General features: G+C 47.9%; 1 protein-coding gene across 1 annotated transcript in view; it reads right to left on the bottom strand.

The window, feature by feature from the left end:
- Positions 1–683: 683 nt before the first annotated feature.
- The window catches only part of PRPF6 (pre-mRNA processing factor 6), a 42,208-nt gene continuing 17,050 nt past the window's right edge, over positions 684–25,841 (bottom strand). The window contains exons 10-21 of the mRNA XM_063093247.1: positions 24,093–24,211; positions 22,851–23,069; positions 14,407–14,529; positions 10,444–10,565; positions 8,729–8,867; positions 7,163–7,282; positions 6,628–6,804; positions 5,729–5,862; positions 5,093–5,184; positions 4,084–4,198; positions 1,882–2,008; positions 684–919 (exon numbers count right to left, since the gene is read on the bottom strand). Coding sequence (XP_062949317.1) covers positions 767–919; positions 1,882–2,008; positions 4,084–4,198; positions 5,093–5,184; positions 5,729–5,862; positions 6,628–6,804; positions 7,163–7,282; positions 8,729–8,867; positions 10,444–10,565; positions 14,407–14,529; positions 22,851–23,069; positions 24,093–24,211 — 1,640 coding nt within the window. The 3' untranslated portion in view covers positions 684–766. The remainder of the gene's footprint in view (positions 920–1,881; positions 2,009–4,083; positions 4,199–5,092; positions 5,185–5,728; positions 5,863–6,627; positions 6,805–7,162; positions 7,283–8,728; positions 8,868–10,443; positions 10,566–14,406; positions 14,530–22,850; positions 23,070–24,092; positions 24,212–25,841) is intronic.

The raw sequence follows: 25,841 nt of genomic DNA, 5'->3' as shown, positions 1-25,841 counted from the left end.
CCACCCACAGCCTCTGGACTAGCCATGAGCTTCATGCCCCCTTTCAAGAGAACCGGCTGGTTCTTAATTGAACGCACATGTGCATGGATCCAACGCCTGAGGAAGTCCTTTATCCTCACACAGCAGAAAGAAGCTAGTCTCCCAGGTAATACAATTTTCAATCCAGAAATGAAGACAGTTACAAGTGCTTTAGGATAAAATTGCTGATTATAAATTAGCAAAAATAAGTTCACCTGTAAAAGTGAGAAAACCTCTTACTGGTGACATTTTTATTCAACACACACCAAACACAGCATGGAACACCCCCCAGGCAGAGTCAGGCTCTGCTATTTGCACTCAGACTCTGGGGAGGACCATGGTGCTCCTGCAAGCACCTTCACTCTGCTCACAGATTGGTCCCTGTGCAGCTTCTGACCTCCCGTGCCTGCAGACCTATGACACGGGACCCACACTTTCTCCAGCTATTCCCATACATTCCCCTTAGAATACCTGCATTCCCATCACCTTCTCCACAAAATCTTGGTGAGTCCTGGTGGCTCAACAGTGCCTTGGGACACAGGCCATCTGCTGCAGGCCTGCACACAAGCAAGGGTGGCCACAACACCTCAGCACAGAGTGGAGGCCAAAGTGGGGTATCACGAGCCCAGGAAGGGACCCAATAAAACCAGCAGGTCACCAACCTCGACATGCTGCATAAAAAACCTTTAATGAAGGATGACAGACAGCCCAGAGGCCCTTCCACACCCACCCCACAGAGACTGGGCCATCAGAAGGTGTTCCTGATGCGGGCAGCCACCAGCACCAGGATCTCCCCAATCTTCCTCTGCCAGTTGGTGATGTCCTTGGACACAGTGCACCACAGCTCCCCATGCCGAGGCTCCGCGTTCTCACAGCGCTTCCTCACCTCCTCCTGCTGCTCCTGGGGGCAGGGACCACAAGCAGTGAACCTTGACGGCCTCTCACCTGCCTCCCCATACAGACTCGGCCCCAGCAGCACCCAACCCCAGCTGGCAGGCCCTGAGAGGACCCTGGCACCTTCCCAACACCAGAAGGAAAGCTGTCTTGCAAGTGTGTTCCTCAAGACTGCCCCTCCTCCTGGGGAGCACGGATCTCATTAGTGGGACCCCTGGCCTCGGCATACAGGTGCCAAGTGAATCAGGCTCCCTAAGTCTGTGTCTCAAACAGATGCCCAATGTCCACCTTCTCTGAACAAGGAATTTACCAGATTCAACATGGTCTGGCTCCTACTTCTTGGGGAATACCCCAGGATAGCCTGGCCTCTCCCCAGGCCCTGTGAGCAGAGCTCTGATAATGCCTGGCTGGGGGGGGGTGGGGGGGGGTGACTGCTGCCCAGGCTCCCCTGAAAGCCACAACCCCACTCCATTACCATTTCTAAGGTGACCTCACAACACAACTCATTAAATATGCTAGCAGGCCACTTAAAACGCATCGAGCATCTAAATTTCAGGATGTGGGCCAGCCCATGGCTCACTTGGGAGAGTGTGGTGCTGATGGCACCGAGGCCATGGGTTTGGATCCCTATATAGGGATGTCCAGTTGGTTCACTTGGAAGAGCATGGTGCTGACAACATCAAGTCAAGGGTTAAGATCCCCTTACCGGTCATCTTTTAAAAATAAATATATAAATAAATTTTAGGATGTGGGGCTTTAAGGCTGTAGCCAGAACACAGCTGTACAGGCAGACACATCAAAAAATCTGTGCTCCTCCCCAACACCTGACCATCCTCCTAACCCAGTGCAGAGTCCTGCTGGTCTTGGCCACCTCCTGGAGCCCCCCAGGGGGTGAGGGAACGCCCCGACAGAAGGTGCAGGAAACAGACAGAAAGGCACCAAGCAGCTAGTCGGCCAGTGGGGCCTCACCTCAGTGCCATGCTGCAGCTCGAACTTGTAGAAGAACGCCCAGGCATCCCCAAGGTCTGAGTCGATCTTCACCGTGCGGTGGAACCACTCCCTGGCCTTGGTGATCTTCCGCTCACTCCAAAACAGCCTATTCCAGAAGAATCCAGAGTAAGTGTCTGTACGCTGGTACCTGCAAGGCTGTGGGCATGACCAGGGTGGCGGGAGGACATTCACACACACAGCAAGGTCTTCAAACTCCTTAAAATTATTATCCTCTGGGTCAAATACAAGGATGAAACTAAACCAGACAAAAAATTAAACTAAGGCTTTGATTAGGGCAAGGCAGGTGAGCTTTGAGCCTGCTCATCACTGAGACATCTGCTGGAATCTTCTGCCCATTCCACCTCCCGAGCAAACACTAACAACACAGTTTCTGGTCAGCACTGGGGGCCTGGGGCCTGCAGCCCACGGCCCTTGGACCACAGCACACACGCTCATCATGCCTGCTAGACTATTGAGACACTGCAAGCATTGGAAGCCATGAGCGTGGACTACCAAAAACCAAATCAGGCTCTCTGCGGGTACCCTCCCCACCCACTGGTGAAGGCAGGACGGCGGGGTGGGAGGATGGTGCAGTGGATACTTTCGATAGGCCTGGGACTCTGGGCTGCTTCCAGCCTCTGCCCAGTTCCACCTCACACTGTGGCCAGACGGATGCACAAATAACCACTCCATTCCAGGCGGCTGTTTGGGCTGGTCTCAGTTACCAAACAGAATAATTTCATGCTCTGATAACCTGATTGTTTTTTAAGCCTTGTGGTATTCTTAATTGCTTGGTGTTAGATAAACTGTGATAAAGAACACAAACCCAGATAGCAGACACACGGAGCCCCAGCCTGGAACAGCAAGAAGTGATGTATTTACTTTAGCAGAGCCTGTTACAAGGTTTTATAGCTGCCCTATTGCAGTGTCACATATAAGTTCCTGTGGGAGGTGGCAGCACAGGGACAGGATGGTGGGAGCCCTAGGCAGGCACAAAGCAAGCCCAGAAGTGTGTGGGAAACCTCTCTTGTCTGCCACGGCCCAAGTACTGGAGACGTGGCTCCAGACAGGACTGTGAAGGCGCCAAGCCCGAGGGTGGCTGCACCAGGCCACTAGGCACCAAGTGCCACAGCCACCCAGAGCTGGTGGAGAAGCGGTGACACAGGGCCAATAACGGGCACAGGGAAGGCCACCTCCATGCATTGCCATGGATGGGGCAGGGGACGGGAGGCCACCCCCAACAAGAGGGAGCCCAAGTGGGAGACCAAGGTTCTTCCTGACAAACCCCTTCACCCCCACACAGTCACCTCCAGCCCCCTACCTACACTCAGGCCATCGTCCTTTTGCTAGAAGGGACCAGAGACCCGTGGGCTCAGGGCCCTGCACGCACTGGCCACAGCTATACTCAGTCACAGGACCATGCCCACACTGAGCACAGGGAGCCTGCACCCTCTGCCGCATGGTCCCATGCTGCTGCCCTTCATGGTTCCAGAGGTGTCTTCCCAGGTAGCCTGGTGCTGCAGCACTGATCATGACATAAGGCCTCTCTCTGGCCTCTTCCTCCCCTTTAACCATGCAACAGCCTGTAGTGCGTCCATCTCCGCACCCCCAGGCTCTGGGCTGTTCCCAGGATCACAAAGCTGAAAGCGTCTGATTTCCCGCCCTAACACAATGAACACAAATTTCTTGGCTAAAGCCCCTCGTGTCACAGGGGCTTTGCTTATTACTTAAATTCTGTGTGGACTAACATCTGAAAATCTGTTTCTGTCTTGTAACCCAGGCTGTGTGCAGGTAAACTCTAAAGAGTGGCAGAGGCAAAGAGAGCAGCCCCGCCAGGAGCACCTGGAACAGAGGAAGAGCCAAACCACAACTGCAGGGTGCCCTCAGGAGAGGCAGTGACCTCTTCACAGCCAGGGAGCCTGGGGAGTCGGGGGAGGGGGGAAAGCATCCCTCCCCAGGGGGTCTGGGACAGAAGCCCAGTGATGTGGGCAGCACACATCTAGTGGCCTCTGCCTGGAGATAAGCCTGTCTCAGAAGATCAAAGGAAAAGCGACTTGTCACAACAAAGCTGGTCCTCCAGGCACCAAGAACCAGAGGAACCCCACCCTGTTCCCAGGCACCAACAAAAGGCCCCATCAGGACCCCCATTAAGGTCAGCAACTCCAGGAGGAACCCACTCACTTGGCCACGGCCAGCAGCACATGGGGGTCATGCTCACACTTCTTCAGGGCGTCCACACTCTTGGTCTTCCTCTGTGGCCTTGCCTCAAGGAAGATGGCTTCAGACCACAGGATACCTGAAATTCAGAACAAAGATCTGCATCTCAGCCTCTCAGCTCTGGTTTCAGAAATGTAACCACCCTACACAGGTTGCCCTGAGAGGGGCCTGCAAAGATTCTAACTGAGGACGTCCTCAGACTATGGCTTAGACCTCCCCATGAGTCACAAAGGCCATGAGCCCCCTCCCACCCAATTGCCCACCTGGAACTCCAGCAGCCCTGATGGCACAGACTGCACAACTTCTGGGGCTACTGGGCTGGAAGTATCAACAACCTTTACAGTTTCAATCCTACAACTCAGTAATTTCAAATCTAAGAATTTACTATAACGAATTGACATAGAAAGATGGTATTCTCAAAGAAATATCAGATTAAAAATTGGAGATAACCTAAATATCCAACAACTGGCCAACAGGTGAGTGGTGTATTTCTGACATATCCACACAAATAATTCTACGAAGCCACTGAAGTATTTATGTTCTCCAACGGTTAATGAGAATGGAAAATTCTCACAAAATTTTTCAGCTTTAAAAAAAGGTACAAATCTAAATGCACAGTATGATTTTAATTGGATTATAGGTGATTTCTATTTCTTTTTTAAAATTTTTAAAAAATTTTCTTCTGTCTCATTTTGTATGCATGTTTTTTATTTCTTTTTTTTTTATTATTCTGAAGTTTATTTATAGACTTGGGATAAAATAACAAAAGTTAAATTTTTAAAGAAAAAAAACAATGTTAGCACTTCAGAACATGAAATCAAACTCTCCCATGTTGAGGCTGAGAATTTAGTCCAAATGTCTCAATGACCGAGCATCGCTGAAACTTTTGACTGAAATGATTCACACAAACAAAACATTTTAATACCATCTCCACTCCCTCAGGAACGCCACCCCGCCGTCTGGGAAGCCCTACCGGAGCTGGGGCATTCCTGCAGCGCCTTGGCCATGAGTGTGCTGGCAATGTTCTTCAGCCCTGCACGGTGCTCCAGCCGCACAGACTCCAACCTGAGGGGACAGGGGCAGGGACGTCCAACACCCACCTACGACAGCATGATGACAAACCAGCTGCATTCTGGTTGCTTCTGGGCTCCTGACTCAGTACCAGCACCAGCTGGAATCCATTCTTTGTATAGCAGAGCTCGTTCATCAGAGAAGACATGAGGCATCACGCCCTGACGTTATCCAGATGCAAGTGTACACACCCAGAACAAGCACAGACGAGGCCGGAGATCGGGCGCCCCAGCACGAGGAGCACCAGGAGCCTCTGCTCACACTGCAGCCCTGCGCCCTGAGCCAGGCATCTTCAACCCCTCGCTCCCCCACACCTCCATCAGAGCACAAGTTAAAGAGCCCCATGCCAGTGTCTAGGCCAAAGTATCCAAAGGCAGAGACTGTGATTCCTCAGGTCTAGCACCCACTGCCCCACCTTCCACAAGTCTGGGCTGGAAACTGCATGAAGAACCCCCACACAAATAGCTAAGTGAGGACGGCCCACCTGCAGGGCAAACTGGGCCAACAACCAGGCTGCCCAGATCCCCCCAAGACTCACCACAGCCCAGGGTTCTTTGGATTCTTCAGACGAGACTTCTCCAAGATGGCCCGTGCTCGGGTCAGCTGCCCAATCTTCTCCTCCAGCCGGGACAGCAAAAGCCACAGGGGTGTGGAATGGGGACATTTCTTCAACTGCGGCCAACAAATCAAATAAGAGAGGGTTTCAGGTGGTACCTAGGAAGGATTGTGACACAGCCATGGCTGGCTTCTAACCTGTGGAGAGCACCACATAGCTGCCTGTGTCCCATGCCACTTCATGTTCTGTGAGTGGGGCCTTATACGTATAGCTGTGCTGTGTCCACGTGCATACGGGGTGGGGGGTTATGCTATGTATACATGCATACAGTCTGTGTGAGGGTTATATGTGCAGTTGTGCTATGTATACATGCGCAGTGTATGGGGATTATACGTGTGGTTGTGCTGCATACATGTGCACAGTGTATGGAAGTTATATGTGTTGTTGTGCTGTGTACATGTGCACAGAGTGTGTGGGGTGACATGTGAGGCTGTGCTGTGTACATGTGCATGTGCATAGTGTGTGGGGGCGTTTTATGTGTGGTTGTGCTGTGTACATGTGCATAGTGTTGGGTGGGGGTTATATGTGCGGCTATGCTGTGTACACAAGCAGTGTGCGTGGGATTACATATGCACTTGTGCTGTGGACACGTGCATATGGGGTGTGTACACACCAGCCTTTATTTCAGGTGTGCCGTACCCCAGAATTCCCAAGCACAGCATGAACAGCTCTGTAGGACAAGCACAGGACTAGGCTGGAGACCCACATGAGTCACTGACCACCAGCCCTCCACATCTCCTCGGGGGTAGTGGGGGGATGACCTGCCAGGGGCTCCTCCTGTGAGAGCTGCACCACTATAGCCCAGGGTCAGGCAGGCTCACCCCCTGGCTGTAGGCCTCCCGCGCCTTCTCCGTCAGCTCCTCCTGCTCCTCGATCTGTCCCTTCATCATCCACAGCTTGGGGAAGTCCTCATAGTGCTTCAGGGCCTCCTCACACAACTCCTGGGCGGCCGCGATGTTCCCCAGCACCCACTCCAACTTCACAGACTTCATGAACACCTGCGAGGCAGACAGGCCGTCATGCAGAGGCAGGCTCCCACCACAGCTCATCCTCAGCACTGCCTGCCCTGCTGCAGGTCATGTACTTCTGCAAGCCGTCTCATGGCTCTTTCATGTACATAGAAGGCAGGGATGAATATGAGGGGTCTTCAGAGAGTCATGTTATCTTTTAATTCTACTTTTACACGAGCTTCTCAGAAGCCCTCACAGAGGAGTGTGTTTTAAAGTCAAGTAACATGAGACAGTATTGTGGCCTTAGTTTGCCTTCTCACGTCTCATGCCTTCCTGATGCCGTGTGAGCCAGGCACTGGGTCGCATGTGTGCACAAGCACCCAGGATGGCTGCCCACCCTGCTCACCCGGGCGGTGGGTGCACTGCTCCGCGCCTTGGCCAGCAGCCGTCGGGCCCGCTCATACTCATTGTTCTCTGACTCCAGCTTCACGGCCGCCAGCCAGATCTCCTCGCTGTTGGGGTTGGCCTGGAATGTAAGTGCAATATCGTCAGGAGGCTCAGAGCAAAAGTGACCAGGCTAGATCACACTTAATCAAAAGCAGACGGCCTGGAAGCTGAGCTGGGCTCCCTCTGCTGCAGGAATGGACTAGTCGAAGTCCTTCCTTCCCAGGCTAGGAGATGATAGCGCAGACCCCAACACAGGAATCCAGACTTCCTTGAAAACATTCATGTCCATTTTCACTCTGCAGAGACAAAGCCTCCACACACTCAAGCAGCAACACCAGTGGCAGCAGAGCCATCATCTCCAGGACCCACCATACCATGCAGAACCTCTCCAAGCCCACAGGGTCACTCATATCCTACATGTGTGTGCCTGCCACACCCACCCTCGCTGTGTCCCCTGAGCTCAGTAGGCAGGAAGCAGCTGTCCTAGTGTATCCACGTGGGCAGGACAGAGGGAGCCCAGGGTGTTCTGGGGGTATAGAGAGGACTCCCAGAGGAGGGAATGGACTGCACACATCCAGGCTCTAGTGGACACACAGATAGTGCCCCTGGCCTCCTCAGAGCTGGTGCCCAGACAGAACCTAATCTGCACAGCCACCCGCTGGCCACGTGTAAGATGATCACAGCGACAGCCAGGGAAGGCTGCCTCCCTGAAGAAGGGGTCTTAGCATGCAGCTGCAGGTCACGGGTGGAGGCAAGATGCTGCACCGAGGCAGCCTGCTCTGAGTTCTCTCAAACAGGCAGCAAGGGCAGAAGGCTAAACTCTGGCCCATCCCCTCTCAAAGCATCTTCTCCAGGACGGATAAACTTGATTACATTAGCCTGGGTTACAATAACAGACTGACATTTACATAGTGTTCTATGGCTTATTAAAAAGTATGCTGCAAGGGCTGGCCTGTGGCTCACTTGGGAGAGTGTGGTGCTGATAACACCAAGGCCATGGGTTCAGATCCCTATATAGGGATGGCCAGTTAGCTCACTTGGGAGAACGTGGTGCTGACAACACCAAGTCAAGGGTTAAGATCCCCTTACCAGTCATCTTTTAAAAAAAAAAAAAGTATGCTGCAAAACTATTGGACAAACATGCATATTGTCACAAAGTATCAGGACATTATACACAACAATAAAAATAAGGTGCTTAAAAAGAGCTATACACCTTATGACACAGGTAAGACTGGGCTGCTATGTGAACATGGCTCCATCACGGAAGGAGCCCTCCTGGCCCAGTTGCAATCCTGTGTTGTGTCCTGGAATGTCCAGCCTGCAGTCACACCAAGTGGTGGGGACTACGAGGGAAGTGTCTACCAGATGGACTATCTATCTTGCTCCCAGGCTCTGTAGCCCTGAGGGTCCCATACATCCCAACCACAGTACATCCCAAGGCATGTGCACATGGGAAGTTCTCAGGCATCAGCTGAGGGCGGGGTCCATGTGCACAGGCCCCTCAGCATAGGCACCCCTCACCCACCTGGAAGGCCAAAGCCAAGATGCTCCTTGCTGCAGGCACATCTCCCGCCAGCCACTTGGACTTGGCACCCATGAGCCACAGTACCTCCGCCTTGGGGCAGTGGGCTACGGCCCTCTGCAGGAGTGCCTCCAGGGACTCCCTGTAAGACAGAGGGCCCTGGTCACCAGAGCCAGGGCCATAAAACAGAGCACACAGGGTGCTCACAGCCATGGTGTGGGTACCAGAAAAACAGTTACTGCTCCAAAGTTCGACACTATAAATGATTTACCAGATTTTACAATGGGGAGAGTATGGGGAAATCTTCTTTCTCCATAAAGGTTCTAAAATCAACTACTGAAGAGGGTTCTACAAAGCAACGCATTGTTTAAATAGCACAGCCTGACAGAGGAACTTCACAAGAGACCCGTTTATAGCCATGTGTCCTGTAAGCAGTGATAACTTCAGGGTCTGGAAACAGGGACCTTTTCATCTCAAACCACAGAGCACACCCTGGATCCACTGATAAAGATTACGATCCGAGTCTATTATGGCATCCAAAAAAATGGCCTTATTGGAAGAAAGTGATTTTAGGTCACTATTGAGCAAGGTGACTGCCAGCCTTGGGTATCAGGTGTGAAGCCCCTGGACACTCGAGTGTCCCACTGTTTCCTGCTCACACCATCCTGCCTCAGTGTACTCAGCAGCAAGACCAGTGAGCGCACAGTTCCTCTGCATAGTGTGAATCTAGCAGAGTAACACCACGCTCAGAGTCCCAGACCTGAGTGTTCCTGCCTCCCTCGTCATTCTGTGTGTCAGCACCAGGGAGCAGGCGGGACAGCAGGAGTGAAATGGACTCAAGTCCAGGGGTCAAGGACAGTGGTGCACACATAGGTTGTGCAGTTGCAGGTCTCAACCCTCTGCACTTAAGACTGTCCCAGGTGACCTTCTACAGGATGAACCATCACAGTCATTTCAGAGGTGGGGAGGGGGCCAAAGCTTCAGTAGCACACAGGGAAAGATCCTCTGAAAAGACTGAGATTACACAATGCCAGAAAAGAAAAAAATATATATAAATAAAACAAGGGTGCAACATTCCCAGCTGCACCCCAGTGAAACCAGCAAGGCTCATCCCCACCCAGTACAGGGGGCAGCAACCAAAGGCCCAGGAGGGGATGGATGGAGGGTATATGGGGACGTGAGCACACTGCCCTCAGAGAGCTGCCCGTTTAAAACAAAAATTGCAGTGCCTAACTTAATCAGCATTTACAGCCAATAAGGCAGATTCAAAAGGTTTTTTCAATTAAGGAAGACAAAGAAAATTGTTGAGGACCTCCTCTGAGCACAAAACCCAGCCAAAATCCAAAGCCAGCACAGCTTAAATGAAGAACACGCCTGCCTGGGCCCAGATGCACCTCCGCCCGCTGCTGCAGCCAGTGGTCAGGCACTGCCTGTGCCAGCTCCAGCCCGGGGCCTGTGCCCAGGCACTCCTTGAGCCACAGGCACTTGGCCGGGACAGGCCCCTGGCTTGGTTTCTCAACTCTAAAACAGGGATACTCCTATCGCAGAAGGGGCTTTAAAGACTGACCCGGCTGCAAAGTCCCAAGTGCCACGAACACTTCTGCCATAGTCACTAGCTGCCCCACCACTGCAGAGGGCCAGACTCCAGATGGAGGCACCACGGGTCTGCAGAAGGTGAGGTTTAACGAGTACACAAGGCAGGGGGTCCTACCACATACCTGGTGCCATGGTTCTTCTCAAAGTATGCAGCTCGCAGCCACACGCTCTTCTTGCTGGGGAACACTTGCAGGGCATAGGCGTAGATGGCGCGTGCACACTCCAGGGCATTGTGGGCCACACACTAGAGCAGGAAGACAGATGTGAGAATAGTGGCCCAGCGCTGGCCACAGAACAAGTGGAGCAATGCCCGCAGTGACAGCATCTGCTAGAAAGCATACAACGGCACTGACCTAATGAGAACTACGACTCAGGACAGGACACTTGAGGAGCTGGGGAGCCAACGCTGAAACAAGCACACAGGGCTGCCCGCGGGCCCCTCGGCCTGTAGGCACGAGTTGTAACTGCGCATCACACACTCTGGTTTCTCCTTTAAGAATTGGTGTAGGGCTGGCCAGTTAGCTCAGCCGGTTGCAGCACAGTGTTATAACACCAAAGTCAAGAGTTCAGATTGCTGGACTGGCCAGCCACCAAAAAAATAAATAAATAAAATAAAACAGTTATAACATCTCTCATACACACACACACAACTCAGTGTACTAAAAATTAGTAGTATATATTTTCCATTATAGAACTTATACTCTTTGGAAACCTGTAAAAGACAAGTGAATATACACGGAAAGAAAAAAACCATCCTTTCAAACAGAACTGCAATAAACACTGCTCCATTTTCTTCAGATTCTCTTCCTGTACTCAAGAGTGATTTTATTCATTGGTTAGCATCAAACAACAAAACAAGGAAGCCAGTCACAGGGACAAAACACCCAGGTGTTAGTTTAACTGATCTCTTGCGGCAATCATGAGACACAGAGACATGCTGGCACAGGCTCAGACACCTGTTCTCACCCAGCGCACACAGCACTGCGGGCACCGCCCCTGAGAGACATCACTGGCTCCACACCCCACAGACACTGAAGTATTCTAGCAGAAAGAAGGGGTTTGCATCTGAAGGTAAGTGAAAGGCCACTAGGAACTGGGACAGGAACAACTTCTTGCAACTGTGAATGTGCAAATGTGGACATGCCTCGCGTCTGTCCAAGTCCCCACACAGGAAGGGCACCTGGGCCACCCCAGACCACTGCCCAGATGGACAGATACCTTCTTTGAGAGGGACATCAGCAAGCCTCCTGGTGCTCATGACCCCCGGTGTGGAAATGGGTGTGGAGGAGAAAAAGGAGCAGGGTGGAGCCAAGATCTCCTCACTCAGACCCGATAACTGAGCCATACAGCCTCCATCTGACTCAACCACATGGGAACCAGGACAGGCTCTGCCTCAGGTGCTAGGTCAAGGGAGGGCACCAGCAAGGGTCAGACCCTGGACAGAGCAAACTGGTCTGTGACCCTCTCTGTAACTTCTGACCAAAGTCCTTCCAGACCCTCCATCCTCTCATCTGGCCTTCACAACCACCCAAGAATGGCTTTAACACCCCCCAGGATCAAATGACTTGACACAGGATCTCGGGGGTGAGGCCGGGCCAGTCCCCGGGTGGGAGTACTAAGAGAACACGCCACACTTCTTGCTCCAGCCTCACAAAGCACTTTGAAAAACAGCTGTGCTTACTCCTGTGTATGTGAAAGAGACAAAAAAAAAAAAAAGAAAGAAAAACTAAAACAGCTCTCGGGCTTCTGCCACACAATCTGTTATCTGCAGGGTGATGCCCCCGAGGGTGTCCAAGGTTTTCAAAAGCAATAATGAAAATAGAAGACAAGGAAAGCATTTAATTCTGCATTTAGAATAACAAGGTGCAGGGATTCTTCTGCATCCTGAGGAATTTTCTTTCAGTACAGAGACTATCTGGATGTTTGTTAAACTATTCTTTATACTTTTTTATGTCTTAAATATTACATAATGAAAATCTTAATAAACCAGCACCATTGTGACCAGTGTCCTAAATCACATATGAACGAAGTGTGTACTTAGTATGTAGAAGGCCGTTTGCAGACTGCACAGCCAGCACCTGGGCTCCATACCACATGTGAGACTTGAGAGACAGCGCAGAAGAAAGGAGAAATCCTTAGTCTACCCAGATGTAAAGAAGTAAATACACACAGAAGGAAGGATAAAGGGAAGCTCCTCGTTATGGTAGAATTCCAACTAATAAAATGTAGATTATTCAGATAATCACCATTTGGCAAACACCACAGTAATAACTGATTCAGGCCAAAACATTATTAATGGATCCTCAAACTAGTTTGGAGAGACAAGATATTTACATAGTCTTAAAGTGTCTCCCCACAAAATACTTATTAACTACAAAGGAGAAAACAGTAACCCTACAGTGGAGAAATATGGCAGCACCACCGGAACCAGCTCATCAGAACTGAATGGGCACCTGACCTCCACACAATGCACCAGGGGACCCAACATCCCTGCCAAAGACACAAGACCCAACCACAAGGAAACATCACAGAGATCCAGACCAAAGAGGATTCTACAAATTTACTGTCCTGTTGTCTTCAAAAAATTCAGAGTCGGGCTGATCCCGCAGTGCACTTGGTAGAGTGCTGCGCTGGGAGCACGGCGACGCTCCCGCCGCGGGTTCGGATCCTATATAGGACTGACCGGTGCACTCACTGGCTGAGTGCCGGTCACGAAAAAACGACAAAAAAAAAAAAAAAAAAAAAAAATTCAGAGTCAACGAAAAACAAAACAGATCAAAGCTCTCCTCCAGACCAACCTGAGGAGGTGACCCTGCGCAGCTGCTAAACAGAACATAGTGGTTCTTTTCCTTTGCTAAAAGGACACGGAGACAACTGGTAAGATTTGAATAATGTCTGAAAATTACATAGTAGTACCATACCACCATTAGCTTCCTGATTTTGATAACTGTGCTATGGCTGTATAAGAGATTGTCCTCTTTGTTTTAATTTATATTTTGGCAGCTCACCAGTACAGGATCTGAACCTGTGACCTTGGTGTTACAAGGCCACACTCTAACCAACTGAACTAACCAGCCAGTTCTAAAAGAATGTCCTCTTTAAAGAAACACACACCAAAGTATTCACAGGTAAAGGGGCATCTCATCTGCAGCTTACTCCCAAATGGGTTCAGGAAAAAACAATGAGGGGCAGGCATGCGAAGAGAGCGCAGTAGCAGTAAAATGGGTAATATGGGCAATCTGGGTGAATTGCACAGCGTAAGAATTCCTGTGCATCTGAAATTAATTTTTATTTCAAGGGCCAGCCTGTGGCTCATTTGGCAAAATGTGGTGCTGATAACACCTAGGCCATGGGTTCAGATCCCTATATAGGGATGGCTGGTTAGCTCACTTGGGAGAGGATGACAACACGAAGTCAAGGGTTAAGATCCCCTTACCAGTCATCTTTTAAAAAAAAAAAAGAGAGGGAGAGAGAGAAGACCACATCTGTATTAAATACCTTAAACATGTTCATCGATTTTGGCACATAATCTTTTTTCTGGAAACCTATTCTAAGGAAATAATCCCAAAAAAGACAAAAGCTTTATATGCAAAATGTTTTCTGAAATGCAATTTATAGTAGAAACCAGGGAATAAGAGACAACCCAGATGTCCTAGACATCAACAACTAAGAAAGCTGCAGTCCAACCACACCTAGCTCCAGGCTGACCACTCCCCATGTAAGCTTGGACTCAAAACATCAGCTTTTCACTTAAACTGAGGTTAACAGAAAACTCTATATTCCTGATGACTGCAACTACATTTAAAATAAGTGTATTAATAAGTTTGTAAGGGCTGGCCAGTTAGCTCAGTTGTTAGAGCATGGTGCAATAACACCAAGGTCGAGGGTTCAGATCCCATTACCAGCCAGCCACCACACACACACACACACACACACACACACACACACACACACACACACACACACACACACACACACACACACACACACACAAAGATTTTCAAAACAGCCTACTAGTCTAAGATGCCTGCTGCTCCCCACAAAGATTCCACGTCAGGGACAAATGCCCATGTAGCCAGACTCACACTGTCAGCGTCTTCCATCCAGGTGTGCTTCCGATCCTCCTCCTCGATCCCGATACCAATCACAGCACGCATGACCGCCTGGCAGGTGGCCACGCTCCCCGCCCTGTCACACTCCTCAGCATCCTGAAAGAGGGACACAAAAATTCAGTTGTTTGAATGTTGAGAGCTGCAGAGCTGCAGGCACCTGACAGGGAGCACGCTATTCCTGGATAGTGCTGCAGCAGAGCAGGCTTGGGCACCCCACACAGCTCTCCCAGCTGTGCCTGTCCTGTCTACCACTGCGCCCATCCATCCCTGCCACCCAGTACACAAGTGCTCAACAATACCAGTTACTGAATGAGTCCCATCCGTTGACCCAACAAACCTCAAATAAACACCTGCTGGGTATAAGGATACATTAGGCCACTCAGTGGTTTCACGAGGTTCCCATGCTAAAGAAATAGCCATAAAAGACAAGTTTGCAAACACCTTTATGTGTTGGGCTGGAATTCAGGACTTGAAATTAACCAAAGAAGGAAACACTCTGGCCCAGAAAGACAGACCTGTGGTCAGGGGAGCCTGGTGCACAGGATATGAGACAGAAACACAGTTGACCAATCACAAGGGCATTCCATCAGGCAGGCCGAACAGCAGGAAAGTATTCCTGACTTTAGGAACATACTTCTAACACTAGAAAAGCAAATTTCAGGATGTGCAGAGAGAAGCCACACGAAGTTCTATAGCATGAGATGTTGAAATGTGTGGCTGAAGGTATGAGGGAGTAAAAGAAGTCTCTCACACATCAACAAGCAAAGAAACCAGTGACCCAGCAGAAAAACACTGCAAAGAACATAAACACACAGTCCACAGAAAACAAAAATATAAACAACTTTTAAACATCTGAAGAGAAGTTAAAAGCCATTCTTATCTTTAAGATGTAATTAAACATCTAAACGTGTGCTAACTTGCTCATTGGTAAAGATGGGAATGGACATCACACTGCCAAAGAGCAGCACATAAGCCCCGGCCTCTACGGAAAGCAATCTCACTCCATCCAAGTGAAACATGCACATCTTTGACCCAGAAATTCCACTTTAAGGAGTTCATCTTACAAATATGCTCCCATGTGTGCAAAACGATATATGTGCTAGGACACTCACAGCACTGCTTGCAAATGGGAAAGAGTGGGAGCCAGCCCCACCATGATGACATGGATGAGCCCATTACAGCAACCAGGTGCAGGTGTGCACACACACATGGAGAAGGTCAGGGCATGGAGCAGGCCTCATAAAAGGAGCAAGCAGAGCACAGGGCCCTGCAAGCATGAGAAAAGCTTCCCAGGCAGGGAGCAGAAGCAAGAACAAAGGCCTGGATGGCACAGCGAAGAGGCCGGTGGTAAGGAGGACATGTGGGCTCAGATCCCAGACTGGCAAGCTGCCAAAAAAAAAAAAAAAAAAAAATAGAAAGACAAATGGGGACACATCAGGGAGTGACAACTCCGAGCCCTGACCCTTGGGGCCCGCAAACAGGTAGGCAGGGATTTAGGCTGCAGAACAAGTGACTGGATGAGACTTTCTCAGCCGCCACATGCAGCGTCAGCAGGAAACACATCAGGAGACACTGCCTGTGCAGGGCAGGGTGGTGGTCAGCTCATGACAGAACAGTCACTCAGGCTCTACATAAAGCTGCACTGTGCGTGAACAGATATGTGTGAGAGAAAGGAGCCAATGATGCTCCTGAGGCACGAAGGGGGTACCACCTGCAGACCAGCTGGTTTTGTGGGCATTTAGACATGAGGTGCTACAGTGCTGCCACATGCCCTGGGGATGCAGGGAGGCAGGTGTGCACAGTTGAGCCTGCGGGTACCGCCCCGGGCACAGTACACATTTGGAGGTTCCTGGCACGCAGACACCACTCCAAGCAGTGGGGCAAGCACAGAAAAGTCTAGAAATGGGGCTAAGGGACAAGCTGTCAGCATTTATCTAGAATTTGAGAAGAAAAGGAAAACCAGCAAAGAAAAGGGACAGGAGACCAGCGAGATGAAAGGAAAGCAGAGTGCAAGGGTTTACATGCCACAGACCTTGAGTCCGGCGGCAGCAGCCAAGGCTTCTGAGAACAGTTTTCCACAGCGTGGCAGGTTCCAGGAGTGATGGGAGGTGAGGGAGTGCAAAGGCAAGGACCAGGCATCACAGTAAGAAAACATGCAGACAGAGACAGCGTGGCACACAGCAGGTGATCAACAAATGGTAATCCGTGGGCTGGGCGGTTAGCTACCTCAGTAGAGCTGGTGCTGATAACACCAAGGTCAAGGGTTCAGATCCCCTTATCAGCCAGCCACCAAAAAAAAAAAAAACAAAAAACGGTGACTTGCTTAGGAAACAAAACACCTGAAAGGCATCATGCTCTTTGCGGGATGCTATGAGAAACTTATACAACAACCTCAAAAGAACTGAATGTAATACTGATGTGTATCCAGATTCCTCTATAACATTCTGGCATATGCTAGTAGGAGCAGATGAACTCTGAGGAAAGATTAAAATGAACACAGTGCTAGCTCATACTGTTTTTCTGCACTCTGGTGCTTCTCAGTGAAGGGTCCGGCTCTCAGCGCCAGAGTCTGCAGGAGGATACAGCACTCTTCTCAACAAGATGGATACTACAGACTGCAGAACAGATGGGACTGCCTACTGGCCAAGCAAGAGCACCCAGAAGGGGACGTAAGAATGGGGGTCAACTCGGAGGGGCACTTTCAGGGTATACTGGGCCCTCCCTCTGCTCTGTATACCTCAGCCACCAGGGTTCATATGAGGATCCACAGGATGCTCAGAGAGCTGGCATAGTGAGCCCTCTGAAGTGCAAAATCAGTCTCCAAAAGCTCTCAGAGGATAGAGAAAACACTGCCAGCCAAGGCCCTCCCTCCTGGAACAGCCAGAAAACCTGGACATAACAGACAAAACGGTGGTTGTCAAGACACTGCACATCCAGTAACAAAACGCAGCATGACTGAGACACAGGAGATGGCTGAGGTGAGTCCCACGGTGCCCCAGCTCACTGCCTGGGGAGTATCCAGGCCCTAGTGAGGGATGAGCCCAGGAGGAGACCAGGGGACTCCCTGAGCAGAGATGGTGGGGAGCCCAAGGAGACCAAGAAGAAGAGCAGAGAGCAAAGCACAGAGGCAGAACCCTAAAGATGTGCACTGCAGAGGGTCCCACAAGTCTTCACTGAGCCTGATCAGTGCGTGAGTGTTCAGAAAGAACTGTCTGAGAGGACCAGTGGAAGCAGCCCGTGGAGCACACATGGGACCCAGAGCAGTGCCTACTCTCACCAGCCAGACTGGACAACACCAAGAGTCACGAGGCACTGGGTAGAATCAGCCCTAGACTGAATATTGCTTGGTCTTGTCTCAGAAAGCATAAAATCAAGACACAAAGGATCCAAGTATCTCCAGGTGACTTATCTGCATTTCGACACAAAGCTCTAGAATAGTTACAAGAATGCAAAACTATCTGGCACCCAACAAGGTAACATTTACAATGTCTGGCAACAAACCAAAGATACCAGGCATTCAAAGAAATAAGAAAATACAACCTATAACAAGAAAAGGAAAATCTATCAAAATCAACCCAAAAGTGACACCCATGTTAGAATTAGTAGATACGGACATTAAAACAATTATGATAAGTGTACTCCATGTGTTCAAAAAGTTAAGGAGAGAAATGCAAGAAATTTCTGGAAATGAAAACTAAAAAATCTGAGACGAAAAGTATACTGGATGAGATAAAGGTTAGGTCAGACACTGCAGAAGAAAAGATTAGTGAACTTGAAGACAAAATAATAGAAACTATCCCAAAATGAAACTAAGAGAAAAAAGAAAAGTTTTTAAACATGAACAGAGCACAATTAAGCTGTATGAGCTAACATCATACTCAATGGGAAAGATTAACCTTTTCTGCTAAGATCAGGAATAAGACAAAGACGTTAGTTCTCACCACTTGTATTCAATGTCATACTGGAGTTTCTAACTAGGGCAATTAGACCAGAAATGAAAGGCATCAGACTGGGAAAGAAGAGGTGCAACTATATTTCCAGATGACATGATTTTGTACATAGAAAATCCTAAGGAATCCACTAAAAAACAATTAGAACTAATAAACAAGTTCAGCGAGGTCACAGGACTAGAGCAATACACAAAAATCAACTACATCTATATGCTAATAATTAACAACCTGAAAATAAAATTAAGAAAACAATTCCACTTACAATACATCAAAAATAACAAAAATACTGAGAAACAAATCTAACAAAGTAAACTCAAGAATTGTACACTAAAACACTGCTAAAAAAAACTAAAGACCTAAAGAAATAGAAAGACATCCCATGTTCATGGATCAGAAGATTTAATATTGTTAAGATGACAATATTCCCCAAATGGATCAACAAATTCAATGCAATTTCTATCAAAATTCCAGCTGGATTTTTTGCAGAAACTAACTATACTAAGTTTCCCAAAATTCATACAAAAACACAAAAAAACCAGGTATACCCAAAACAATCTTGAAAAGAACAAAGTAGGACTCCCACTTCCCATTTCAAAATTACTGCAGCTACAGTAATCAGAATAGTGTGGTGCTGGCATAAAGACAGACATATAGATAAATGGAATAGAATTGAGGGTCGAGAAGTAAACCCCTATATTTATGATCACTGATTCTCAAAACAAGGGCGCCAAGACCATTCAGTGAGGGAAAAGAAGAGAGGTGCTGCCACAACTGGATACACACACACACACACAAAGGAACGAGAGTGAACTCTTGCCTCACACCACATGTGAGAATTACTAAAAGTGAATCGCAGACGTGAAGGTAAGAGCTGAAACAATAAAACGCTTAGAAAACATAGGAGTAAATTTTAATGACTTAAATCTTAAAGCACGATCAGCAAAAAAAAATAAACTGGACACATAGTTTTGATATACAAAATTAAAAACATTTGTGGTACACACAATACAATCAAGAAAGTGAAAAGACAACCCACAGAATGTGAGCAAGTAGTTGCAAATAATATATTTAATAAGTGACATATCCAGAATATTTATAAAGAACTCTTACAACTCAATACAGCACAATAATAAAACAATAGACAATAATAGTACATAGACAATAATTAAGAGACAACCCAATTTAAAAGTAGCCAAAGGATTTCAATACATCATGCTACAACATGGATAAACCTTGAAAACTTGTTATGCAAAAGCTGCTCAGAAAAGACCATGTGTTGTATGATTCCACATATATAATGTCCAGAAAAAGAACAGTATAAAGAAAGTAGAAAAGCAAGTTTATCAAATCAAAACCACACTGAGATACCATCTAACCCCAGTTAGGATGGCTAAAATCCAAAAGACTCTGAATGATAAATGCTGGCGAGGTTGTGGAGAAAAAGGAACTCTCATACATTGTTGGTGGGACTGCAAAATGGTGCAGCCTCTATGGAAAATGGTATGGAGGTTCCTCAAACAATTGCAGATAGATCTACCATACGACCCAGCTATTCCACTGCTGGGAATATACCCAGAGGAATGGAAATCATCAAGTCGAAGGTATACCTGTTCCCCAATGTTCATCGCAGCACTCTTTACAATAGCCAAGAGTTGGAACCAGCCCAAATGCCCATCATCGGATGAGTGGATACGGAAAATGTGGTATATCTACACAATGGAATACTACTCAGCTATAAAAACGAATGAAATACTGCCATTTGCAACATGGATGGACCTTGAGAGAATTATATTAAGTGAAACGAGTCAGGCACAGAAAGAGAAATACCACATGTTCTCTTATTGGTGGGAGCTAAAAATTAATATATAAATTCACACACACACACACACAAAAAAAAAAAAAACCGGGGGGGAAGAAGATATAACAACTACAATTACTTGAAGTTGATACGACAAGCAAACAGAGGGGACACTGGTGGGGGGGAGGGGGGAGGGAGGAGGGAAGGAGGTTTTGGTGAGGGGCAACAATAATCAGCCACAATGTATATCGACAAAATAAAATTTAAAAAAATAAATAAATAAAATAAAATAAAACTTTCTATTTTAGACTATCTATGGACTTCCTATTAGGAAAAAAAAAGAAGAAGAAAAGAAAAGCAAGTTTATGAAGAAGAAGAAAAAAAAAAAGGCTGCTTAGGGCTAGGGGAGTGACGGCTAATGGGTAGAGGATTCCTTTTGGGGTGATGAGGAAGTTCCAAGACTGTGGTGGTAGTGATGGCAGCAGGACTCTGGACACACTAAAAGCCACTGCACTGTGCACTTTAAATGGGTGAGTTTTATGAAATGTTAATTAGAGCTTAACTGTCAAAAATGAAAGAGAAAGAATTATTTAAGAAATGAGCAGCACACGAGCAAACTGTGGGATAGCTTCAAGTGGCCTAATGAACATGTGGCCAATGGCCCTCTCTGAAATTGGGGTGGGGATAGTGGGGGGGGTGATATTTGAAGAAACAATGGCCAGAAATTTTCCTGATTTGATGAAATCTATAAACCCACAAATCCAAGAAGCTCAAGGAACACCAAACAAGACACATGAAGAAAACTACACCAAGGCATCATATCACAAACTACTCAAAATTAATGACAAAAAAATCGTAAATATAGCCATAAATTAAGAAAAAAAGAGATAAGACACACTACGTACAGAGGAACAAAAACAAAGATTATGCCTGCTGGAAATAACTCACACAAGAAGACAGTGAACAGTATCTTCAACTTACTCAAAGGGACCATCAACCTAGAACTCTGTATCCAGTGAAAATACCCCTCAAAAACAAAGACAAGAGCTGGCCAGTTAGCTCATTTGGGAGAGTGAGACGCTGGTAACACCAAGATCATGAGTCTGGATCTAGGTACAAGCCAACAACCAAAAAAAAAAAAAAAACCATACACACACACACAAAGATAAAACAAAGACTATTTAAGACATAAGAGCTAAAAGAATTTATATCAGCAGACCTGCACTGTAAGAAATTAGAGTCCTGGGGCCGGCCCGTGGCTCACTCGGGAGAGTGCGGTGCTGATAACACCAAGGCCCCGGGTTCGGATCCCATATACGGATGGCCGGTTCGCTCACTGGGTGAGCGTGGTGCTGACCACACCAAGTCAAGGGTTAAGATCCCCTTACCGGTCAACTTTAAAAAAAAAAAAAAAAAGAAAAAAAAGAAATTAGAGTCCTTCAGGCAGAAGGATGATAAGACCAGCTGGGAACCTGGATCTACGCAATGGAATGGAAAGCAAAAAAAAAAAAAAAGCAACACAGTTAAAAAAAGACTAAAGAAATAAAGCAGTTGAACCTAGATGGTTAAATTCTAGAGAGACAAATAACATGAGACCTTGCACCTCACATTTTGAAAAAACAAGAACAAATTTGCCAAAGCACAGAAAGAGCCCACATGGTTTTAACAGCATCCCATGTAGAAAGAAAGCCAAGGAGCTGAGCAAGAGGAGGTTGGGGAGACTTAGGTACGTGAAGCAGCATCAAAGCCAATGCAACATCCCTAGGGGAGAGCAGAGCCCAAGGGGGAACAGCACCCCCAACAACAGCTGCAGCAGCACACGGCTCAGACACAGACAGCTAGGGTTGTTCAGGGAGCAGTCTTCATGACAGAAGCAGCAGAAGGCACCAAAGGAGGAAGATCTAGGGAGCAGAGGACCACCTTCCAGTACAGAGGGGCCCACCAAACAGAATGCAGCTTTGAAGAGTTACAGGGCAGGTCCACATAAAGAAGGGCCCTCCACCAGGTAGAGCCATACAACAGAGAGCTCTGGCAGTGGGCGACTCCTCAGAAGAAGGCAGTAGAGGGGATCCAAGCCCTAGAAGTTGGGTTGGACAATCTTTAGAGACTTCTCTAGCTTTAAGTCTACAGAAAAAGTTCAAAGACAGGGAAGAACAAAAGAAGCCATAAGACTTTCTGTCATTCTGTTTCAGGTCATATTACTCCTACTAGCAGAGTAGTATTAGTCATGCATGTCCATACATGGAAAGTGCTTCAGCAGTAGTCACCCCAAGACACGCTCAAGGTCTGGAGTCTATGCAGAGCAATCACAAGTGGTGGGTGACCGGACCACTTAGGGCACGGCCACACCAGTGCCTCCTCCTGCCAGTGTGGGAATGCTCCAGTGCCATCCAGCTAGTGCCTCACCCTGCTTGAGACTCGGACATGCAGGAGGACATACACTTTTTTCTTTTTTTTTTTAAAAGATGACCGGTAAGGGGATCTTAACCCTTGACTTGGTGTTGTCAGCACCAAGCTCACCCAGTAAGCTAACCGGCCATCCCTATATGGGATCCGAACCTGTGGCCTTAGTGTTATCAGCACCACACTCTCCCGAGTGAGCCACGGGCTGGCCCCCAGGAGGACATACACTTTTAATGCAGACACCATGACACCTGAATGTAGCCTACCTGGATCCACTGCTCACGGTTGATCTCCACGCCGTTGGCCCGCAGAGAGGTGATGGCGCGATCGATGATCTTCTCCACCATCTGCGTGTTCCCATTGGCTTCCTCCAGCTTGGCAGCCGTGATCCATATGTGCCGGTCTGTGGGAATGTTCTCACGTGCTTTGTTTAAGACCTTGCGGGCATTTTCATAGGTCTCCAGCCTCGCCAGGGCAAGCCAGAGCTATACAGAGGGGACACCAGAAAGAGGACAGTGTGCCGAGATGACAGTGCCCTGTGTAAGCCCTTGGTCAGAGGGTGAGCCACCCTCAACAGGCCCACAGCACCTCCACGAAGTTCCTTCTAAAAGTTCTTAAGGGACCACTGCAACAGCCCACAGAATGCTCATAGCAGTATTTCTCACCTGATCAACAGTTTATTTATGCTTCTGACTTATTTAATGAGACTGGTTAGCATGGAAAGTTGATAAGATTCTCGGTCAAATGTTCTAAACACTGGTTAAATGTAAACAGTGTGTGAGACTTGATACCCAGTGTTGGGACAGTAGGTGAGCAGCACAGTTATTGCCCTCACGGGCTAAAAGGACAGTTGAGTACTCAGCCTTTTGGAGTTCTCATACCCCAGCACTGTTGATTCTGCAACATTCCATGCCAAAAATGTGCATGGGCTCTATTTATTTTTATGTAAATAAGATTAATTTTGTTTGGAGAATTTCACAATACCCCTTAGGATAATTAAAGACATACTATGTATCAGAAAACCAAAACTAAAAAATCACTGCACAGGTCAGTTGCAAAAAAAAAAATCACTGCACAGAATGCTGTGAACTAGAATGCTTAAAGAAATTCCACTAGCCTTGAGGCAAAGAGCTGACCTCATGCTGGGCTAGCAGAAAGATACAGCGATGTTTTCTATCCCCTTGCCACCCTTCAGCTCTCAATTACAAACTCTGGGCTGATCTAGAAGGAACGGCCCCTGAAAGGATGCCCAACAGAGCTTTCTGTGGTAGTCAGGGACAAGGGAAGATTCTGCTCTGCACTTCCATCAGCAATTTGACTAACCAAAGCCACTGACCACCCTGCCCAGAGCCACGTCACAGAGCAGCACCCTGGCACTCCAAGCTGCCCGCTGCTCCCAGAAACTGCAGCCTGGCTGAGCTCAGCGCAGCACTTGTGCCACTCCCACACACTGCACCTGGGCTCAGGTCCTGGCGGGGCGAGGCTGGCCCTGAGCCCAACAAACTCACCTCCACACTGGTGGGGCAGCACTCCACAGCGCGGCTGAGCATGATCCTGGCATCTTCAGGCTCTTCCAGCTCAACGGCTGCTTTCCACAAGCGAACCGAGTTTGGAACATGCTCAAGGGCTGGGAAAGGTCAAACAAGAAACCAGTTCTCAGAAAGGGAAATAAAAGCAGAAGGCTCATGTCATGAACAAGCACTGTGAGCAGGGTGAAATGGACTCTCCCCTGGTGGCAGTCCAGGACTGCAGACTTGCCCTGTGTATGGGTCCTTTCAGGTCTGGAGCAGACACCAACAAGACAAACATGGAGCACCCTGTTGCACAAAACAAGGAAGCAGTAAAGACTGCTCAGGTCACATCGACAGACTCAGGATATGAGCAACAACATAGACAAACCTCAAAAACGTGCTGAGTGAAAAGAACCAGTCCCAAAAGAGTTCACACTGCATGGTTCCACTCATATCAAGTCTGAGAGCAGGCAGAATTGATCTTAGAGAAAGGAATCAGAACGTGATTGCCACAGAGGGGGACAGTGGTATATGAGGACTGACTGAGCAGCACCAGGGAACTCTCTGGGGTGATGGAAATGTTCTCTGTCTTGGTAGAGAGTGGGTTGCTGGCTGCATGCACTTGCAAAGACACCAAACTGTATGCTTAACATTTATGTAATTTATTAAAAATATTTTTAAGAAGAAAAAAATGACCAGTGTCAGAAAAACCTGTTTTGTGTTTTCCCTTAAAATAAAAACACCTGAAACTTCAAAAAAAGATTTTGAGAGAAAACTAAAAGGGACTCCCACTAGACAATGGTGGGACAGACTGGAGCCAAGCAGAACTACCACTGCATCTATTCAAGCCCGAGAAACACGGCCACATCTGAGAGCTGGCAGCAGTGCCAGAGAAGACCACTAGTCACTCTGGAGAATGCCTGAGAACCAAGTGGTTATTCTAAACACTGATAAATGAGGAGAACGAATCAAGCATCTATTCTGTTAACCAACCAGTGGATACAGGAAAGTTCTTCTCTTTAGAGGAATTCTGGCGACAAAAGGAGAGAGTAGCAGAACTGTCACATCACCAATCTGCTGCCACCCTAATGAAATAAGGGGGCAGGCGGCATCTCCCACCTCTGCTAAGGACAGGAGCAGACAGGCTGTGCAGAACTCCGTGAGGATACTGGGGCCGCTGCTCAACCTCACCCTCACAAAAGAGGAGCAGTGACAGCCAATGCACCTCCTGAAACTTCACTGTTGCTGACGCTTTCTTGAAAAAAAAAAAAAAAAAAAAAAAAATCAAACCTGATTCTGATTGAGCTTCCAGATCTACCTTCCAGTTTACGAGAGGATCCAGGAGAGAGAGGACCCGTGTTAAACATTCTCACACCTGCTAGGAGCGAAATGCAGATGCATAGGATCTATAGGAGAAATGACTCATTCCTTTAAAGAATCTAGAAAAGATGCATCAGCCAAACGGCAATGTTTTGAGTTTGTTTAGATCCTGACTCAAACCAACATGTGGGTGCATGTGCATGTACATATGCACATACTGAGTGCGTGATATGTGTAAATGTGATAACTAAGAAAATTTGAATGCTATGAACATTTAATAATATTAAGAAACTATTGTCATTATTTTATATGTGGCATGATACACATCTATCGATGAAATCTGTACACTCTCTGGGACGTGCTTTACAATGACCCATGGGGGAGGGGGGAGACTACACAGCTGGTGCCCATTACGCAGAGGGTGGC

This window comes from Cynocephalus volans, chromosome 1, assembly GCF_027409185.1.
Source record: "Cynocephalus volans isolate mCynVol1 chromosome 1, mCynVol1.pri, whole genome shotgun sequence".
NCBI classification, from domain to species: Eukaryota; Metazoa; Chordata; class Mammalia; order Dermoptera; family Cynocephalidae; genus Cynocephalus; species Cynocephalus volans.
Note: the sequence above shows the minus strand (reverse complement) of the source record. Positions and strands in the feature narration are given on the sequence as shown.